General features: G+C 45.5%; 1 protein-coding gene and 1 long non-coding RNA gene across 2 annotated transcripts; one reads left to right on the top strand and one right to left on the bottom strand.

Moving 5' to 3' along the window:
* Positions 1 to 882: 882 nt before the first annotated feature.
* Positions 883 to 5675, bottom strand: LOC142906658 (uncharacterized). Its single transcript, XR_012930436.1, has 2 exons — positions 3478 to 5675; positions 883 to 2353 (listed from the first exon to the last, which is right to left on the bottom strand). It is a non-coding gene; the product is annotated as an uncharacterized LOC142906658 (long non-coding RNA).
* On the top strand, positions 907 to 17898 carry LOC116956989 (E3 ubiquitin-protein ligase TRIM7-like). The gene is made up of 6 exons (XM_076054919.1): positions 907 to 1934; positions 2197 to 2292; positions 5664 to 5897; positions 6748 to 6770; positions 9706 to 9806; positions 16588 to 17898. Exons 1-6 carry the CDS (start codon positions 1377 to 1379, stop codon positions 17133 to 17135), a joined length of 1560 nt encoding a protein of 519 aa, XP_075911034.1. The 5' UTR covers positions 907 to 1376; the 3' UTR covers positions 17136 to 17898.
* The last annotated feature ends 5444 nt before the right edge of the window (positions 17899 to 23342 follow it).

Below are 23342 nucleotides of genomic sequence, written 5' to 3'. Positions count from 1 at the left end.
GTTTGCATGTCTCTTTCTCCATGGTAGCTTGGATTTCTCTCCGGGTCCTCCAATTCCCCCCCACCACACACACTTAGAAACGTGCGTTTAGAGTGTTTGGCTGCTAGAAATGTTAACGTAATAAACCACGTTGTCGTTGAGCTATCTTTTGTGGCCAAGTCATTTTTTAAATATATATAGAACTCGCCAAACTCAGCGAGTCCAAGATGTAAAATGTTAACATTAACAATAGGTGATGAAAATATCATTATTTTATGAAGATTTAAAACCTCTTTTTTACATAATAGGAAAATATACAGTGAAAGTCATGTCGATAACGAGCTTAAATGAACGACGATGTTTGTTTATCCAGGGGTTGTTCGCTGTGGTAATGCGTGAGGCCACCCACCCAGGAACCCAAGCACTCAACCGCACGCCCTCCCAGCCACCCTTCCTCCCTCCATCACCTCCTGCTCGTCCACCCTTCACGCCATCCTCCTGCCCATCTGTCTCCCCTCTCACCAAATAACCCCCCACTCACTCAACCTCCACCACCACCCACTTGCACCTTCGATTAGCACGAGTGGCTACGTACGCTGCGAAAAAAGTTCAACATATATACTGACCCACTCACCCACCCACTCACCCAACCACTCACCCACTCGCCCACACACTAACCCACTCGCCCACCTACACACCTACGATTAGCATACATACAACCACCATCCACCCAGAATAAAACGGTGTCGTAGGAATAAATAACCAAAAAAATATTTCACAGATAAACATAGGTCGCATGAAGCCAGTAGTTAAATATTAGTTGACAAAGGTTGAAAACGATTACAGACTTTGAAGCTTAAACAAACAGGCCTTGCAAGAAAAAAATGGAAAAAGACACAGATGGGAAAAAACAAGTTAATCTTTACATCAGAATGTCTGTACAAGGTGCGGTTCCACTGTGTGCAATGCACACATCCTGACCCGAGCCGGTCAATCAGCCTGTGGGACAAACCATTATCGCTGTGTGCCTGGCTGATGCTGCTGCTGGGTTTTGTTTGTAGAAATATTATATCACTTGAGACCAGTCAAAGCTATGTATGTATGTTGAACTTCTTTCACAGCATACGTAGCCAGCCATGCTAATTCGAAGTGCAGGGGAAGGACAACAAACTAATCACAAAAATCAGTTTTAGCTATAACAGTGCGTGTCTATAACGCCACGTCTACACAGGTGAGCACGGCCACCGTGTGGAACATTCCAGGGCGTGTCTAAAGGTATTTATAACTTAACTGCAGGTGAAGTAAAGTTCAATTTCCTTGTTCGTCTCCCCTGTGTGAGCTGCTGCTGCGATTGCTCCTCCGTGAGCCGCGGCGAGCAACTAAGTCCGAGTAAAGCTATGGCGAGCGCGTCTCCCAGTGATTGTGCAGACAGTGAGCTGAGCTGCCCCATCTGCCTGTGCACGTTTGACTGCCCCTCCACGCTGAGCTGCGGACACTCGTTCTGCCTCCGGTGTCTGGACGGTGCCTGGGAGAGAGTGAGCAGTTTCAGCTGCCCGCAGTGCCGAGCGGCCTTCCTTGAGCGACCCCAGCTGAAGAGGAATGTAGTGCTCGCAAACCTGGTGGAGCAGCTCAGAGTTGGAGAGAGGATGGCCGCAGTTGTCTTCTGTGACACCTGTGGTGATGGGAAGACTCGTGCAGTGAAGACCTGCCTCAGGTGTGAGACTTCCTTCTGTGAGTCCCACTTGCAACCTCACGTGATTAACCCGAGATTGATGGACCACGTCCTGGTGGCTCCCATTGTCAGCCTGGAGGAGCGACGATGCCAGCAGCATGGAGACCCTTACAGGTTCTTCTGCAAGCAGGACGAGTGCCTGGCCTGCATGGTCTGCACCATCGCAGGAGACCACATCAGTCATCAGGTTATCACGCTGGAGAAAGAGCACGAAACAAGGAAGGTGAGGCCTCCATACAAAGAGTGAGAACCACTCAGTTGCAAACCAATGATACAACTAGAGCAGATAGACAGAGGGCATAACGACGTGGGATGTAAATCATCAGTGTGGGCCAATTCCTTCTCCACTGTCCCTTGCCTTTCAGACTGTTCAGTCAGTAGAGGCTGACTTACTGGCCATCACTGTGGAGGGCTCCGTGTGGAGTGGGGCTGAGATGGAGCCGCTCAGGGAGTGGAGTCTCCTCTGGTGACTTCGTCTCTTACAGAGTGGAGTCGGAGAGGAAACGCTAGCGGTGGAGGAGAAGAGGAAAAAGGCGGAGGTGTCCGTGGGACAGATGAAGGCCGCTCGCAAGGACGTGCAGGTACGACGTGTGGGCTCTGTGACCCTGTGACCTCCACCCTGCGTGGAGTCTGTGACTCTCCCTGTGAGAACAATTCCGTAGATCCAAGTGAAATTTTGTTAGTCTTGAGTCAATGTGTAATAACGGTGCAGGATATTGCAGTGTTATGGCTATGGGTGCTTGAAATTTAAACAAATGCAACATTTATATAAAAAAAAGAATATCTCGTGAGACTGCAACGCATTTTTCAGGATAATTCGAATGTCTTGCAATGGGTGAGACAATAGCACAGTATGGTGCAACGACTGCATTGTATTAAAAACGAACAAATAAAACAAATACAATTAGGATCAAAATATTACTAGAAATCGGCGGTTAAATTTTACAACACGAGATGCGACCCTGAAGAGATGCCTGGCGTTACGAAATGGAGCGGATATTGGAATGTGGTTCAGTTTGTGCAACTTGTGGGTCGGGGTAGTGCCATCTGACATTGCCACCCTTCATAGGCTTCAGAATTGTATTACCCGATCCTCAACAACTACCCAGCAGGGTGTGGTAATCAAATAGCGTGCTACTCGCAATAACATCACCGGGTCACAACTCTCCTCGCTCAGCAGAGACAATACTGCACACAGGTTCACCCGATCAAAATGTGCGTGTTCACATACAGTACACCATCATATGGTTGTGCACTCACGGCAGTGTGCAGTAAGAGTGTTTCCTTTAAAATACTATACAGAGTTCGTACCTCTCATAGAGCATGGAGTTAGAGAGGATGGGTTATTTTTATTAACCGAATATGTTTATTTTATCATATAAGGGCTACTGAGCTATGAAGCTCTTTTTTCACAAGTTACCTGGCTATCATAAATGATAGTCCAACGAATTAGTTTATCACGTAGGCAATTATTGCAGCCAAATACTATAAACGCGTGATGTTGATTCTAAATGTGGAGGGAAAACACAGAGGACCCAGATAAAAATCCACGGAACGCGCAGTCTTCAAATATACAATAGGCGTCAGAGTCAGGATCAACCCACGATGTCCTGCAAACCCGGCGAGGTGGTTAACATCTCGCCACCGTGGCACCCAGTAGCTCTCCCACAGAGCAGGTTCTCTCTGAGACCATTCCACCCACCAGTCATTCAAAGTTGCACCTCCAACAGGGGCTGGAAACTCAGCAGAGATGAGACTCCCCTTACCGTGAGCACTCCTCCGCCTTGGCTCTCTCGCCGATTGCTCCCACGGTGTCAGCTCGCGGGCTTCTTCCCAGCGTGGTCCCACTCCGTGGAGTCTCGCCTGGTCCTGCCTGAAAGTTCTTGTCCTCCAGACACAGACCTGAGTTGGTGTCGTGTCTCCACACTCCTGAAAGGCTATGAGGATAGATATGCACTCGTTCTGTGTATCGCACATCAGTGTGTTTATTTACTACCCTCCGAGTGTAAGTGGACTGCAGTGAGATGATGTGCCATCTGTCTGACGCCTTTAAAGCTCTTTTCTGGACAAGTTTCCTAGCAATGAACGTCGCTCCTGTTCAATTCTTCGCAAAATTGTGGGTCACGTGGTCTTTCCTAATATGGAGTGCCTGGCTCTCCACGTCGAAGCTCTTCCCCCTCCTGTAAATAGGCTCTACCCGTATGGTGATCTCTCGCACACTCATTAACTCTCTTCCAGAAAACAATAAAATACAATAATTATTGTCCACTGTCAATTTGTACACAATGTTCGTCACAACAGTGAATGCAGGAACCACTATAAAGCAAACATAATATATAAGTTACGGAGATTTAAAATCTGTTTAATTGTATTACAGTTCGCATGAATGTATCGTGTATTCGTTATTGAGTATCGGTGTCGTACATGTTAATGGAAAGGATAATTACGTAATTGCGTCGACATTTGATGTCTTCAACGATATTGCGATACGCTTGTTTTTTTTGTTGTCACCTGCATAGATTTCCAATGTAACGCAAATGCTGCTGTAAAAGAGGGCACCAAGTCACCTGGTGGTATTAATAATTTACACAAAATAACCATGTTGTGGAGAATATTATTACAAACAGATAAGCAGACACGACATCTTCAGATATATGTCTCTATGTCAAAATTATGCATGTAAGAAACTTTTAAAATCCCATCAGCCCCACTAACTGAGAGTACATAATTTAAGAAGTATTGATTCAGTACAGGAAACTTTGGAGAGGTTCATGCATCATATAATTTTGCATCTGATTAGGATCCATATAAAAAATTGGGTCATTGCCTATAATTGTTGGCAGGTCATCAGCATTCATTCAAGCAAGCCTGGCACTGCTAATGAGACACTCCATGTGAAAGCAGGTCCAGAGTTTGCATGTACTGAATCAATGGTGCTAAAATTATGCATTACCAAATAGCTGTGGGGCTGACAGATTATGCAGACAGATCTGCGAAGTAGGCGACTTGTGTGCTTATCGATTGTATCAATAATTTGCAGATCATTATCAATACACCTCTGGATGAAGGCTTCCCAACATCGTGCTAACCATTGAGGCTAGTGTGGCCATACTTAGTTGCGCTGGTCAACTACCTCCTCATTAGGGTTGACAACTTCCCAGGTTTGACTTGCACAGCTTAGGAGTTGGCTTCGGTGTTCGGCTGGTAGGAATTTATTTCATAATATAGGTTTTCTTGGGGGTTAAATCGAGTAGAAATATTAGTGTGTCGTTAAAACCCACCACCACCCGACACAGCCAACCAGTAAGGGTTGTCACGTAAACAGAACATGCCAATTCGCACAATGGACAGGAAGGACAAGATCAAAGGGCTCGCATAATGTGCATGCATAATTTACACTGGCATCTTTAATCCTCCTCACCCCACTTTGCGCAAGGACGCAGAAGTGTGGTCACCACTTCTATGCCTCTATATAAGGAACGAAACAGATGGCCTTTTCCACAAATCTGGCTGTCGCCCAATGAAGCTAGTTGTAATTACTGGTGAAACGTCGCTAACAGATGGTAAATGTTGTGGCTTGGCTCTCCAACACACCAGTGTGCTGTACTAGTGACGAATTGGCCACGTTCTGTTTACGCGACAACCCTTACTAGTTGGCTGTGTCGGGTGATGGCGGGTTTTAACAACACATTTATATATTTATGTGATCTAACCCCCCAAAAAACGCTATTGTGGATATTGGTTAAACCAGGAATTGATTTGTAACAGAATGTGGTCATATTGGATTGAACTTCATTACATTATACTGCATGGTTTAGATAAACCTGGGCCGACTATTAAATATGCCTGGGTTTAGTCTATGGAAAAGGTAGCAAACCTACCTCCACTATCCCACCTGGTAATAGGGCTGTGAAAAAGTGAATTGATATAATTCGTCACACGCCCTTTGCAGGATTCCATGGCCCAGACCAAGGTTCGCATCTCAGGCGAGTTCACCCGCATGAGGGCGACGCTGAACGAGGACGAGAGGGCAGCTCTGGACCGCGTGGACCTGAAGGGGCGTGAGCTGCTGTCAAAGATCGAGGAGAACATCGCTCATTACGAGTGCGAGATCAGCGAGCTCCAGGCAGCAGCCACGCGCCTGCGCACTCTGCAGGAGGAGAAGGACTCGCTCACGTTCCTGCAGGTAGAGCGCTTGCGGAGCCTGGGCAAGTGTCCCAGTTTGACAGAGCCCTCAGCAGTAGAGAAACTCCTGGCTAAAGGGTTCACGTATATCAGCACAGGCCCCAAGACTTGGAACAAACAGTGACTGGCTACTGACAGCTTCGATAGTACAGCAAATAACAACGAACACACGGTTACAGGAACCTGGGAATAGAGACCAAGCGAGGAAATTTCATGGACGTTCAGTGTGAGGAAATGAAAAAAAGAAATGTGGTGTCCTGCAATACGGTGGTTAACCTATTCCCATTCTCAGACATCTGCAAGTTACAGCGTGGCTCCCATTCGCCGTTGAATATTGGAACACGCTAGTATTTAGCGTAAAATGTATTCAGAGAGGCATAGTGCCTTTGTTTTTAAAACATTTTAGTCACCGCAGAGAATGGTAGCGACACGACCGCACTCTGCGATAGTGGGGGCCAAACTGTGTCAAATTCCCTTCTGCATGACATTGTCAGAGCCTTGGTGCTGATAAAGTTATATTATTTTAGTTCTAATAACAAAAGAACACGTATCAGTACACTTACAGTACACGTACTGATAACAAAGTGACCAACCCACAAAGACAGAGTCTGTGTGCATCTTCATCCCATTAACACATTAAAATTTTAATCAAATTGTTTATTTTCCAAGATATCTTTCATTACCCTCACCATTTCCTTCTTTTGGTCACCGTCCCATGAATGATCTTACCTTGGTTGCTATTCTCATCGTGGTGTACATTAATACAATAATACACTCTGATCACTCCTGTCCATCTATGATTAAATGTACCTTATATTATTGATCATTTCCGTCCATGTTTTCTTCCACAGGGTCATATGAAGAAGACAGAGAGGTACCTTGGTGCACTAACACAGGCTGAGGCTGGGTTTGCTCAACATGTGAATGCGTTAGTAGGAAAGAATCGGCGAGGGTTACTGTGCTTCAGCGCATCCATCTTCCTCTGTCCATAGTTGTGCAAATTTCCTTAAGGAACCTGTATTCTAAATTTAGATTTAAAGCTTTCGTGACTGCAGGAATTCATATTCTTGGTTCTTTCGGTAAAGTCACGTAGAAGGGAAACAATAAAATAATAAAAATATGAAACAATAAAATTCTCACAACGTTTCGACTGCAACACAAGCAATCATCATCAGGTGTGAAAACCACAGCAAGAAAATTTGAAAAAAATTGGCGGTTATTTTTAACGTTAGCACCACGGAGTGCGATTTGACAGTTTGTTCAGATGGACGAGTCCATCTATGTTCGGAAAAGAGGAGGGGGGAGACGAAAATAATGGTTGCGGTCTGAAAGTCACCATAAGCGTGAACAATCAATTAAGACCCGAAATGGTTTATCAAATTCTTAAAATGATTGCTAAGCCAGAATCCATCTTCTCGGTTGAAATTGTCTCTGTGTTTGTATATGTGGATAGCCTCATGAACGAATCTCTCATGGTAGCCAGATGGCTTGCAAAGAACCTCTGTCTTGGAGAAGTCAATTTTTCCATGAAAATGTTGGCTACAACCGGAGATAAGGGGGAACCCATTGGGGTGCCCTCAGTTTGTTTGTAGAAAGTTCCATTCCAAGTGAAGTATGTATTGGTTAAGCAGTGTCTCACCAGGGGGGTACCTCAGTGTTTAGTCCTTGATGAACCAAGTCTTCAATGATTGCGATGGTGTCAGGTACAGGAACTTTGGTGAATAAGGAAACTACATCAAAACTGACAAGCAGGCCGTCTGGGGACAGGGAAATACCCTTGATCGTCGATACCAGGTGAGTAGAATTTTGTACCGCAGAGGTGGTTTTCCAGTGAAAGGCCGCAGGATTTCAGACAGTAAATGTGAACTCACATGGTGCAGACAGCTTGAGCTTCTCAATGACTCCACTCAGCCAGCTCACGTTTTCTGTCTGAAATCCTGCGGCCTTTCACTGGAAAAACCACCCCTGCGGTACAAAATTCTACTCACCTGGTATCGACAATCAAGGGTATTTCCCTGTCCCCAGACGACCTGCTTGTAAGTTTTGATGTAGTTTCCTTATTCACCAAAGTTCCTGTACCTGACACCATCGCAGTCATTGAAGACTTGGTTCATCAAGGACTAAACACTGAGGTACCCCCCCTGGTAAGACACTGCTTAACCAATACATACTTAACTTGGAATGGAACTTTCTACAAACAAACTGAGGGTACCCCAATGGGCTCCGTCCTATCTCCGGTTGTTGCCAACATTTTCATGGAAAAATTTGAGACTGATGCCATCCAGAATGCCACTCTGCGCCCAACCTTATGGAAGAGGTACGTGGATGACATTTTTGTCATCTGGCCACATGGCCGGCCTGCTCTAGATCAATTCTTTGACCACATCAATTCCATACACCCAGCCATCAGATTTACCATGGAAGTCGAAAAAGATGGGAAGCTACCTTTTTTGGATGTCCTAATAAAAAAGAGACCTGATGGTTCAATGAGCCACTCTGTCTACAGGAAAGCTACCCATATGGATGCTTACCTGAAACCGGATTCCCACCACCATCCATCCCAGAAGAATTCCCTCATTAAGACTCTGCACCATAGAGCCCAATGCAAATCCGACCAGGAACACATAGCCAGTGATCTCAAGCACGTACACCAAGCTCTTAAGGCTAATGGTTACTCCTACTACATAATCCGCAAAGCTATCACTCCAACCATGAAGAAGGACCCTCTTGAGGAGCCTTTCAACACCATCACTTTACCTTACATTGCGGGGATCACAAAAAAAGATCTCCAAAATCTTGAATAAACACAAGATCCAGGTCAGATTCAACACATTACATAAAATTTGTGATCTGGTTCCGTCTGTAAAAAATGTGATTCCGGACATACAGTATACCGGCGTCTACAAACTAAGTTGCCTCTGTTGTAGTAGTTACATTGGAGAAACCAAACGACATGTCTCGGACTGCATTCGTGAACACAAAGCAGACCTAAAACACGGTAGGATCAACACCTCGGCCGTGGCAGATCACTGTTATAATTCAGTAGGCTCACATAACATTGACTTCTCCAAGACAGAGGTTCTTTGCAAGCCATCTGGCTACCATGAGAGATTCGTTCATGAGGCTATCCACATATACAAACACAGAGACAATTTCAACCGAGAAGATGGATTCTGGCTTAGCAATCATTGGAAGGATTTGATAAACCATTTTGGGTCTTAATTGATTGTTCACGCTTACGGTGGCTTTCAGCCAGCATACATTAATTTTTCGTCTCCCCTCTCCTCTTTTCCGAACATAGATGGACTCGACCATCTTAACAAACTGTCAAATCGCACTCCATGGTGTTAACGTTAAAAATAACCGCCACTTTTTTCGAATTTTCTTGCTGTGGTTTTCACACCTGATGATGATTGCTTGTGTTGCAGTCGAAACGTTGTGAGAATTTTATTGTTTTATATTTTATTGTTTCCCTTCTACGTGACTTTACCGTAAGAAACAAGAATATGAACCTGTATTCGTTCTCTGCAACGTTAACGTTTTTGTTTCGTTGTGGCCGTGCTCACGCACCATGGATCTACTTTTTAGGATAGCCAGGCAACTGGCTAAGCGGGAACAACCGTGTTACAAATCGAAATAAACTGAATATTGAACATTACCCTGCCCACCTCCTGCAGGATTCTACCCTAAAGTGATTTTATTCTCCTCATCTACCATGTGCTGTATCAGTGCTGTGTCTGCACTGTTTGTATGTCTACGTGTTGACATGTGCTCGTGTGAAGTCCTCTCTCCCTTCCCCGTGTGCTTAGGACTGAGAACCCCCCACCACCCGCTCCTCCGAGTGACTTGACTTTGGGTGAAGTGAGCTGGCTGAGTGGAGTCATTGAGAAGCTCAAGCTGTCTGCACCATGTGAGTTCACATTCACATGGCCAAGACCCGTACGTATGTATGTTCAACTTATTTTCCACCGTACATTGCCAACCGTGCTAACAACCGCCATTTGTCTCTAAGTGGTGGTTACTTCACCACGGCGCTAGTGGCAGACTAAGTGTATGTTAAGACCACGTGAAGTATCGAACGCCCGCTGACAGGTCACGGGACAAACCCAGGTGCCATGGGTCGACTGACTGAAATGACTGGCCGATGTACCACCCGTGCCCCCTACTGTGCCAAGGAGAGAGACCAAAGGATAGAAACACACATCCATATAAATGCAGGCAGGTTTAGAGGACATATATTTGTTTTTGCTTGTCGAAGATGGTATCCTATTCATCATCATTCCCCCAACGAGTTAATAAAACCTGGCTCAGTGTAAAGGGGAGGTCTGTGCTGTTGAAACAGCCAAGCCCAAATAGCAGCGCCCTGGGTTCAAGCCCCATTTTTTACTCCTATTCAGGATAGCCAATATCCTCAAATGTGATGAGTCTAGCCTTAGCTTAGTCTCCAATGACTGAACAACACATCCAACCCTCACCACTCATGGCACTCAGTTCACTCTCAACTAGGGGTGAGGGCATCGATATCAGTGGTGGAGGTAGAGTGGATCTAAATAATGTAGACAACTCAGCTTCTGTCACATGGGAGTAATGACATCAACACCTTCATCATCATCCATGATCTATCCACTGCTGGATGAATGCCTCCACAAGTCAATGTAGTTACTCCATATCTCATTTTACATATCTAGAGCGCCTTAGCCTAATGCGCTCACATCGTCGCTCCATCTCTCGGGTGAGCATTCACCATTGGCTGCCACTCCATCATTAGTGTCGACCACCAGACCTCGTCCGTTTTGGCGATCTGTCCTGTCTGAGCACTCCTCATCATCATCACCACGATTCATGGGCAGATAGCCCGTGGGAAGTGTCCACTGCAAATTCCGTCATTTCTTTCCACTTTCCTCTGTCTTGTGCCAATATTCTCACGTAGTGCCACCTCTTTCTGGCACTAATCTCTTTTCTCATTCTGTGTTAGGTCTTCCTCTATGAGTCTCTACGAATCCCTATTGGTCTCGACGAGTCTCAATGGGTATCTACGAGTCTCAAGGAGTATCTATAGCTCTCCAAACATCTCTGGATCTGTGAGTCTCTATGGATCACTGAGTCTCTGGGTCTCTATGAGTCAATCATGATCACGATCCATTGGCAGATAGCCTGAAGTAGGTGTCCACTGCATATTTTGTCATTTGTTTCCACTTTCCTCTCTATTTTGTAGTGCCAATATGCTCAGGTAGTAACCACATCTTTCTGGCACCAATCTCTTGTGATGTCGGCATCAAGCCATTCTCTAGCGCCCCTACTTTGTTTTACTTACCAACTGGTTTGGTGATGCTGGCACTGCGTCGGCAGTGGTGCACAATCACAAATAACAAAACAACTCAACAGATTATTCAGAGCACACACATATTTATACACGTGATATGAAGAAGGACATTGCCCGAAACGTCCACTACTATATTTTTCCTTTTAAGGTAGTCTTATTGATGAATGCGAGTGTTTTTTTTACGTAGTTTTATTAGTAACTTATATTATGCTATTTAATTTGCCTGTATTCCCTTCTGCACGGGCTCCTGTTTCTGTCTGTCAGTTCTATTACAAGTGTGTACTTCTCTATCCTTATTTGCGCACTTTTCAGCTTTTGTTAAATGTCATTTGTATGTGTTGTGTGGTGTATGAAGACTCGGGAGGCAGAATTGATAGTAAAGGCTTACGCCAGTTTATTAACACAAGAGGTTAACACTACACACCAGAGGTAGGTGTCCCTACACTCGGCCCTTCACGCGGACCTCGGGCTCTATCTGCTGCTAGCCTTGGCTATCTCTTGACTCTCTCACTCAACCAGCACCACCCGACCGAGGAGAGCAGCACTCCACATAAACGTAGCCGGCTCTTGCAGACTTCTCTCAGCCCTACCCCTGGCTATCTCCTCAGACACTCTCCATCCCGGGCTTCAATAACGACCCCGCTTTCGTCACCCGATCCCCCTTAAGTTTCCAGAGGTGACATGACATCATCGCGCCTCACCGTGCGCATGACGTTATGTCTCCATACTACTCCTCTACATATGTATGCATGTTGAACAAATTTTGCACCATACGTAGCCAACCATGCTAATCTATGGGTCTCTGTGGGTCTCTATGGGGCTGGGTGTCTGTGAGTCTCTGTGTGTGAATATATTTTGAACTTCTTTTGCAACATACTGAGCCAACTGTGCTTATCGGAAGATTTGTCAGAATTTGTCAGTGTTCATGGATCTGAACAATTTAACACAATAGGGGCCACTGCACTCATTGAAAACTTTCACTGATTGGACACACGCTATGCTGCTTTTCATTGTCAAGTTCAGATGTCTAATAGCACTCCCACCTGCTCCCCCCACACTTGCTCATAGACGTAAAGTGTGGCTGTTATATCACGTGTTATTACATGAGAAATTGATAAGGGATGAGAGCCTCTCAGTAAAATAGTGAACATTCTGATTCATTTAAAATTGATTAATACGGAATGGGCGAAGTGTCCATTCCAATGTAACAGATGAGTCCAAGGACAATGCATAAATTATCAGAGTATTGTTTTTTGTTTACATTTTGACTGCAAATATTGTGGTTAATGTAGATATGATTCCTTGCAAAAGGTGTCAGTTTTGTTGCCAGAAAAAAAGGGGAAACCCCTATTAGTATATTTTGGTACTGTCAAAGGAGGCCTCATGATGAGTGAGGTGCTGTTGCTATTTTGCGTGAAAATGTTTAACAACCAGACGCTATGGTTGTGTTTAATAGGATTCATTGTTAGTACCGTACTTGAGGCTGGGAGATCCAGACTCAGACACCTTTAAGATTCTTGGGGTGCATTGGTGATGCCTGAAACTCTCAGAATCAAAGGCACCTCCTGGATTCTGTGTTCATATTCAGATGTTTATCAGAAAGCCAGACCAACGCATAAGCTTGGTTGGCTGTGCAAAGCACGAGACAGGAAAAAAGGTAATTACAATAAAACATATCAATATATCTATACATTGATATATAGCACACACACAAACACAGATGAGTGTACATCACTCTTACATTGCCTCTATTAAGACCACACGTGTGCAGTGCCGGATTAAGCTCGTGCGGAGCCTGTAGCATATATTTTAAAGAGGCCCTAAATAAATAACAATACACGTAAATATTAAAATACATATGTTTAACTTGCAAAGTAAGGTAATTTAATCTTTTCATTTCCTATACAGCCAGATAATACAACAAATCGCTAACATTAAACACCCAGTCGTTCATAAAAGTTGAAGGCAGTATAGTACTATAGTAATAGCGCAAGTGTAGAATCACTGAAGTAGAATTGAGACATTGAAAGCATTTAGGCCCTCGAAAGTGCCCGGGCCCGTAGCATTTGTAGCTACTTTTGCTACGAGGATAATCTGGCACTGCACACACACGAGTGTACATCACTCTGACATGGGCTCTATTAACACCACACGTGTGTATACGATCGAGTTAGCAAGCTGTTGCTATCATGCGTGTGAGTGTGGTTTATACACACGCTATTATGCCGAAGATTCTTAGGATTTCATTATTAGAGTACTTGAGGCTGAGAGATCCAGACTCAGACGAGTTGAGGATTCTTAGGGTTCGTGTTACAGCCTGAAGCTCTCAGAATCGAAGGAAACTTTAGTGTTTATTAGACAGCCAGACCAAGGCATTACCTAAATCACTACACAGGCAACAAGAAGTTAAGTACAAAAGAACACGAATCGATATCTACCGATACGTTGATATAGACAGAGATCCCTCGTATGGCCTTAACAGACTCAAGGGGCAAGTGCTGTTAGCGAGCTCCTATGAAGGCCGGCACGGCCTTCATAGGAGCTCGAGTGTACATCACTACACCATCACACACAGAGTGTACATCACCACACTATCACACACACACAGAGTGTACATCACTACACCATCACACACACAGAGTGTGCATCACCACACTATCACACACACACAGAGTGTACATCACTACACCATCACACACACAGAGTGTGCATCACCACACTATCACACACACAGAGTGTACATCACTACACCATCACACACACACACACGAGTGTACATCACTACACCATCACACACACAGAGTGTACATCACTACACTATCACACACACACGAGTATACATCACTACACTATCACGCACACACACACACAGAGTGTACATCACTACACTATCACACACACAGTGTACATCACTACACTATCACACACACGAGTGTACATCACTACACTATCACAGAGACACGAGTGTACATCACTACACTATCACACACACACACACGAGTTTACATCACTACACTATCACACAGACACGAGTGTACATCACTACACTATCACACACACACACGAGTGTACATCACTACACTATCACACACACAAAGTGTACATCACTACACTATCACACACACACACGAGTGTACATCACTACACTATCACACACAGAGTGTACATCACTACACTATCACACACACGAATATACATCACTACACTATCACACACACACACGAGTGTACATCACTACACTATCACACACACAAAGTGTACATCACTACACTATCACACACACACACGAGTGTACATCACTACACTATCACACACAGAGTGTACATCACTACACTATCACACACACGAGTGTACATCACTACAGTATCACACACACGAGTGTACATCACTACACTATCACACACAGACAGTGTACATCACTACACTATCACACACACGAGTGTACATCACTACACTATCACACACACAGTGTACATCACTACACTATCACACACACACAGTGTACATCGCTACACTATCACACACACACACAAAGTGTACATCACTACACGATCACACACACACACACGAGTGTACATCACTACACTATCACACACACACGAGTGTACATCACTACACTATCACACACACACAGTGTACATCACTACACTATCACACACACACGAGTATACATCACCACACTATCACACACACACACAGCGTGTACATCACTACACCATCACACACACGAGCGTACATCACTACACTATCACACACACGAGTGTACATCACTACACTATCACACACACACACGAATATACATCACTACACTATCACACACACACACGAGTGTACATCACTACACTATCACACACACAGAGTGTGCATCACTACACTATCACACACACAGTGTACATCACTACACTATCACACACAGTGTACATCACTACACGATCACACACAGTGTACATCACTACACTATCACACACGAGTGTACATCACTACACTATCACACCCACCTCGTGTGCCGGCCTTCACAGGTGCTCACCAACAGCACTTGCTCCTACAGTCTGTGAAAGGTGACACACGGGAGATGTTTGTGTTTGTTGTACACACACAGAGACGCTATGGCGGTGTTTATATCCACGCTGCTGCTGCTGTGATTCACTGCCTCCCACGGGCACTACCGCACAGTAGGGCTGAACGATTAATCGATTCCAAATCGAAATCGGAATTTCAAACAATGCGATTAGCAAATCGCAAGGGCTACGATTTTTTTGCGATTTGAAAAGTCCCGTCAGTTTCTATTTGGAATTGTTTTGTGTTTTATTATTATACCTTTATTTATTTAACTTAACAGTTGTATATGTTTGATTGTTTTATTTTATTAAAACATTTTAATAAACACATGTTGGAAGCAATTCATATATTTTAAGTTCTCATCCTTGCATTAAAATATAAAGAGCAGTTCATATTGTGATGGTATCACGTGGTAATGCTCCATCACGTGTTTTAAATCTATCACACACTGAATATCGAACTGAAGCTTTATTTCCATTTTTTATTGCAAATCAAATCGCAATATCTGTCAGAAAAAATCGCAATTAGAGATTCTCCCCAAATCGTGCAGCCCTAGCGGACAGAGCGCCCCACCTCCTGGCACCTCGCAAAGCCCCGCACGGGCAGCCACCACCACCCTGCCTAGCAGGTGCTACAGGCTGCGGGGTCACGTGGTGGGGCAGTCACCACCCTGCCTAGCAGGTGCTACAGGCTGCGGGGTCACGTGGTGGGACAGCCACCACCACCCTGCCTAGCAGGTGCTACAGGCTGCGGGGTCACGTGGTGGGGCAGTCACCACCCTGCCTAGCAGGTGCTACAGGCTGCGGGGTCACGTGGTGGGGCAGTCACCACCCTGCCTAGCAGGTGCTACAGGCTGCGGGGTCACGTGGTGGGGCAGCCACCACCACCCTGCCTAGCAGGTGCTACAGGCTGCGGGGTCACGTGGTGGGGCAGTCACCACCCTGCCTAACAGGTGCTACAGGCTGCGTGGCTACGTGGTGGGGCAGCAGGTAGCGGGGCAGACAAACGCACCGCTGTACTGTACTTCTGTGCTCTCGCCAGCCGCGCTGCCTGACTTCGCCAACGCGCGGTGACCGGCGTGGTGAAGTATGGTCAAATATCCCCCACGACCCGCACGGTGTAGGGAGGCAGTGGATTGACAAAGTGCCCGTTAGATGTCATCACACCGCTAGCTACACACACTACAACGTTGTGTAACAATGCCCATTATGAATTGCTCTATTGTAGTGTGCGTGCGTGTTAGTGCACGAGTGATATTGTTAAAGTGGTGCTGTTGTTACCACGGCTACTGTGATTATCGTTACTGCAGACGGACGCTCACCGACTGTGGACCCAAACTCGGCCTACAACAAACTCCAGATTTCCTCGGACCTCAGGACGGTGACGTGGACCGCTGTCTCCCAGGGTCGCCCCGATCACCCACACCGCTTTGATGCCCTTCCACATGCCCTGTGCTCAGAGAGCTTCTCGTCGGGTCAGCACTACTGGGAGGTGGACGTGGGGGGTGCGGCGGGGGGCTGTGAGGTTGGAGTCGCGTACGGGACGATCGCACGGAAAGGGCTTGGTGACGAGTGCGGGCTGGGACAGAACGACTCATCCTGGGTGTTATATAAAGATAACGACAGCTGCTACGTGTGTCATGGTGGTGTCTGGACCTCAGTGCCGGTGAGGGATCCTCCCCGGAGAGTCGGGTGTCACCTGCACTGGGAGGCGGGGCTGCTGTCGTTTTACCGCGCCGACTCCATGGAGCTGCTGCACTGCATCCACCACTCGTTTAGTCAGCCGCTCTACCCCGCACTGTGGGTGGGTGTTGTTGGTGACTCAGTGAGGATTCTGGATCTGAGTCGTGCGTCCTGAGAGCACGGAGTGTGAGCAGCGCAGAGAAACGGGCACAACGCGCAGACTCACGCACACAAAGACACAGATCCCCCGTGCAGCCTAAACAGGCTGTTGGTGCAAGTGCTGTTAGTAAACGCCTCAGAAGGCTGACACGGCACTCGAGGGGGTGGGTGGCCAACACCACGACTGACCCGCCTTTGTCTCCCCAGTGGTAACGTTTACACACCGCACCAGGAACTAATTTGAGGCTGAGTCGACCTACGGGAGGCCCATGACCCCTTCGCCAACACCATTGCCGATTATCTGATTCGGTCCTGGGTCTCCCCTAGGGTCGACTCAGCCTCAAATGAGTTCCTGGTGTGGTGTGGAAACATCGCCACTGGGGAGACAAAGGCGGGTCAGTCGTGGTATTGTCCACCCACCGCCTTGTGTGCCGTGCCAGTCTTGACAGGTGGTCGCTAACAACACTTGGCCCAACAGTCTGTTAAGCATATACGGGGGATATTTGTCTGGGTGAGTGGGTTGGTATGTTTATGCCTTTCTGTGTCTTTGTTAGTGTGTGTGTCTTTGTGCGTCTTTGTCTTTGTGTGTGTCTGGACATGGTGCTTGCCACCCACGCCCTCGTGTGTCACAGTGCCAGCCTTCATAGTCGCTGCTCGCTACTTACAGAACTTGCCCCAACAGTCTGTTAAGGCTACGCGGTGAATCTTTATCTTTAGTGTATAGAGGGGCATGTGTGTAGTGTGGGGTGGAGCGGTGGTGCAGTGGTTAGCGCACTGTGGGGGGGGGGGAGTGGGGGGATTTAAGGTTCTCTCTGACGCCATCGTCCCTCGCACTGCACGCCACGTGGCGCTCAACGCCGAGGGGGCGGAGCTCCACCGCGGGCGTGCTGGGATCACGTGTCACGTGACGCTACGGGGTGACGCGCGCCGTCCCCCTCGCGGTCACTCGCTCGTTGGGCGATAAACCCGGGGTGGGAATGGGGTGGGAATGGGATGGCATCACTATGACATGTTTGTCATAACCAGGGGTTGAGTGACTCCTCCACCCACACAAACTAGGTTTATTTTACAGGGCTAAGAGAGAAAGAAGCCATTTTAAAACCTAGTAGGAGGGCTTTTGCCACCAATATCTTCTGTAATAAAGGTTGGTTTTGCTGAATGTCTGAATTATCTTTCTACCTCCAACCCCAACCTTCGATTCATGGGATAACGCCTTCCTCTGCCACTACAACACGACTAATATTGTCTCAACAAGCATTAATAACACGCAGACACTGTGTTCTATTACAGGGATAATGACAACGCGAACTCCAAATATACAGCAGCTGTCACTGTAGTAATCTAACCCACGACCTCCTGCATACCAGGCGAGGGAGTTAACATCTCCGAGCCACCGCAGCGCCCCTCCTTAACGTGAGACACCAATCCGGTGTGAATCCAACTCGAGTCTCAGGCTGTTTAGCAATGCATAGATGATTTGAGACGCATTGATTATATCGTACCAGTTGTGTAGTTGTGTGAACGCGAATCGCATTGTGCTCTGGGCTGGGGGTGAGATTTCTATTTGCGTCATTGCTGGCATGGGTTTGACTTGTTTTGATTTTTTTCATTTGTGTGACTAAGGTCACTCTTGTCAATGAGACTCTTCCTGGTCTCCAGAGTTCTCACCTCGTTAAATTTAAATTCAACTCGACTCGATCATCATTATTATCAGCAGAAGTATCATCAGCAGAAGAATTAGTAAGAGCAGCAGGACCAACGGCATCAGCAGCGGTAGCTCATCATTAGCATCATCATCGTCAGCATCAGGAGTAGTACCAACAGCATCAAAAATAATAGAAGCATTATCAGCAGCAACAGAATCATCATCAGTAGCAGCAGCAACAGCAGCAGCAATCATTCTTGCAACCGAGACTCATCCTGGTCTCTTGAGTTCTCACCTGGTTAAACAAATAGACTTTAACACATAGGCTTTCGCGACCAATATTATTAATAATAAAGGTGTCTTGGGTTAGATCGTGTAAATATGCATAGACTTGATTGGGTTACCTGTGAATTTGAATCGCATTTTATTGTGGGTCAAGGGTCAATGTGTGTGTGGTAATGAATAAAAACATTACATCTGAACGTGTTAACTGTGCTGGGATGTGTGGGCTCACGTGGTGGTGAGATTCCTCGTCTCTGTGGCTTGTCGGTGGCATATTCTTGGTTCTTTCGGTAAAGTCAAGTAGAAGGGAAACAATAACATAATAAAAATATAAAACAAAATTCTCATGACGTTTCGACTGCAACACAAGCAATCATCATCAGGTGTGAAACCCACAACAAGAAAATTTGAAAAAAGTAGTGGTTATTTTTAACGTTAGCACCACGGAGAGCGATTTGGCAGTTTGTTCAGATGGACGAGTCCATCTATGTTCGGAAAAGAGGAGGGGGGAGACGAAAAATAATGGATGCGGTATGAAAGCCACCGTAAGCGTAAACAATTAATTAAGACCCGAAATGGTTTATCAAATCCTTCCAATGATTGCTAAGCCAGAATCCATCTTCTCGGTTGAAGTTGTCTCAGTTTGTATATGTGGATAGCCTCACGAACGAATGTCTCATGGTAGCCAGATGGCTTGCAGAGATCCTCTGTCTTGGAGAAGTCAATGTCATGTGAACCTACTGAATTATAACAGTGATCTGCCACGGCCGAGGTGTTGGTCCTACCGTGTTTCAGGTCTGCTTTGTGTTCAAATGTTTTTGTTGTGGTTTTCACACCTGATGATGATTGCTTGTGTTGCAGTCGAAACGTCGTGACAATTTTATTGTTATATTCTTAGTTTTTTTCTGTAAAGTCACGTTGAAGAGAAACAACAAAATAATAAATATATATAAAACAATAAAAAAAATTCTCACGACGTTTCGACCATAACTCAAACGGTCATCTTCAGGTGTGTTGGTTTGCATAAATTTATTTTTAAACGGGGCATTTATTTATTTATAAAAAACGTTAGCGTCATGCGCAGCGATTTGGCAGTTTGCCCAGGACTAGTCCATCTATATTTTGAAAAGCAGACCTTAAACACGGTAGGACCAACACCTCGGCCGTAGCAGATCATTGTTCTAATTCAGTAGGCTCACATGCCATTGACTTTTCCAAGACAGAGGTTCTTTGTAAGCCATCTGGCTTCCATGAGAGATTCGTTCATGAGGCTATCCACATATACAAGCACAGAGACAATTTCAACCGAGAAGATGGATTCTATCTTAGCAATCATTGGAAAGATTTGATAAACCATTTCAGTTCTTAATTGATTGTTCACGCTTACAGTGGCTTTCAGACAGCATACATTAAAAATAAATTCGTCTCCCCCCTCCTCTTTTCAAAATATAGATGGACTAGTCCTGGGCAAACTGCCAAATCGCTGCGCGTGACGCTAACGTTTTTTATAAATAAATAAATGCGCCGTTGAAAAAGAAATTTATGCAAACCAACACACCTGAAGATGACCGTTTGAGTTATGGTCGAAACGTCGTGAGAATGTTTTTATTGTTATATATATTTTATTATTTTGTTGTTTCTCTTCAACGTGACTTTACCGAAAAAACTAAGAATATGAATTACTGCAGTCACGAAAGCTTTAAATCAAAATTTTATTTTATTGTTTTATATTTTATTATTTTATTGTGTCCCTTCTACGTGACTTTACCGAAAGAAACAAGAATATGACTCCCTGCAGTCACGAAAGCTTTAGATCAAAAGTTGTCGGTGGCAGTTTCACATCTTGATATCAGTGGTGGCTATGCACGTGGCCTGTAATCCCGCACTGTAGAGATGAGGGTTGGTGGGACCCCTCGAATGTACTGAAGCTCACTTCCTGAAGGAGCCGAGGAGAACTCCCTACATCTTCAAAGTGTGGGCTAAAATCGTCTGTACCTTCTGTATGGGATTTGGTGTAGTGCCGGTTTAGGATGTAGCTTTTCTCCGGGTCCTCCAATTTCTTGCAACGTGCACACACACAAACATTCATTGACTAAAGACATCTTAACATACATAGAGGAGCGCAGAGATTTGGTAATCAGTTTTCACATGTAGGTGCTCGCGAACAATATCGTCCATAATACAGGTTATTTTGTGTTAAATCGAGTCGATGAGCATCCATCTGTAGTAATGATAATCACAGTACCCGTGTAATAAAGGTTAAAAAAGCACAACAATAACAATAGCACTCTGCAGGCAGCCCAGTTGTTGAGAGCATAGGAGTACTGTACAGCAATGTATTTGTCTGCAATGCCATCTGCTGCCTGCCACGTAGCCCTGCAGCCTATAGCACCTGCTACGCATGGTGGCCGCCCATGAGAGGCCTACCCAGGCCCAACACCTGCTCGGCTTTGCGAGATTTGAGGTGGTGTGTGTGGCAGTGGATCGCAGCAGCAGTGCCGTAGCGTATGTGTGCGTACAACAACAACAACAACCGCCATTCGCCACTAAGTGGCAGTGACGTCACGACGACGCTTGTGCCAGGCCATGTGCACCTTGAGGCCACGTGAAGTGTCGAACGCCCGCTGGCAGGAGGTCACGGGGCAGACCCAGCAGGTGCCACGGGTCGACTGACTGAGACGACTGGCTGATGCACCACCTGTGCCCCCTACTGTGCCAATCTGCTGTGCTTTAGCCACCCGGCGCTCCGCTCATTGTTGTGAGCGTCGCTCCTCCGCCCTCTGCTGTTGTTGGAGGGCGACTGCCTCCACACACAAGCAGGATAGGAACAGCACCTTCATTCCATAATACACACGTGTAGTGCGAATGACGCTCATGTAATAATGAATTACACTCGTTTGTGACGTATTGACGTCGAGGTGTTGCAGTCGTGTATATGGGCAGTGGTAGTTTACTCTTGTGCATATATACCTTAGTCTGGATCTGTGAGCTCAAGTTATAAAAAAACTGAACACTAATAATTATTAAAGATGCCTGAGTCTAGATTAAACAGCCTCAAGTTTGATTACTAAATCCTAAAAATGCTAAGAAAGTCTGGATATGAGCCTCGGGTAATAACACTGCACACTATGCGTCCTAATTGTGCCTCAGAGAAGCAACGATTGGACTCATTTGTTACAATGGAACGAACATTTCGCCCGTTCCTTATTCATCACGAATTTCTCGTGTCATATCGCGTGATTTAACAGTCACGCTTTTTGAAATATGACCGAGTGTGGGGGAGAGCTTGTGGGAGTGCCATTGGAAAACCGAATTTGACAATGAAAAGCAGCAATGCGTGTGTCTAAGAAGAGAACGCTTCCATCCATTGCAGTAGAAGTTAACGTGACAAATTGTTCAGAACCATGAATCGATCCAGAGTTTGCTTTCACTGTATCAACACTTCCGAAATGATGCACTCCCAGGTATTGGGGCTGATGGGATGTGTACATTATATATACAGTAGAACCTCGGAGATCGAATGCACCAGAACTCGAACAAATTCGCTTTTCGGACGCGATATTTCCTAACGAAATTCGGAGGTCGACGGGCAATTGCGAATTGAAAGAACCAGGACACGGCTGAGACGCGTATGGTCAGCAGCATGCGTGACGCTTGCCCAGAGAAAGGTTTTACCGTATGGTAACCTCTTTAGATAAGTTGCTAGTCAGAAAGGGTTCAAGTGACCCACAGTTAGTGTCAGAAAAGAGGTACAAAAGAGAAAGAACGCCAGAACGGCAGTAACCCGACGCTATTGTGGAAGGGGACTCCCCCTTCCAAACAATAACACCACCACCTCCTTCTACTCAAGCCATCAACTCTCCTTACTGCAGGCAAAGTGAAGTTCAATGTTCATTTATTGCATTTATTCCATTTATATTTATTAATTTATTCCCTTTATTGTGTTTCTTGTTGTTTTGTTCTATTTTATGCCCGTAATTACTGTAATCTTCGTGATTAAATGCTTTATAATGAGATATTTCTTGTGTCTGGAACCAATTAATGTAATTTGCATTAATTCTTATGGGGAAAATTAATTCGGTGTTCGATCAAATCGGTGTTCGAATGGCCTTCTGGAACGAATTAAGTTCGATCTCCGGGGTACCACTGTATTTGCTTTATGTAGACAGCTATATGAAGGATGCTTATCTGTTTTTGTTACAAATACTCTCCACAACGCGGCTATTTTGTGCAAATTATTAATATCACCAGGGGACTTTATTCCCTCTTTCATAGCAGGATTAGCAGTAAAATGGA

This window comes from Petromyzon marinus, chromosome 68, assembly GCF_048934315.1.
Source record: "Petromyzon marinus isolate PM22_M1 ecotype Great Lakes invasive population chromosome 68, UKy_Petmar_22M1.pri1.0, whole genome shotgun sequence".
Classification (NCBI taxonomy): Eukaryota; Metazoa; Chordata; class Hyperoartia; order Petromyzontiformes; family Petromyzontidae; genus Petromyzon; species Petromyzon marinus.
This window is presented reverse-complemented; position numbering and strand designations above follow the sequence as displayed.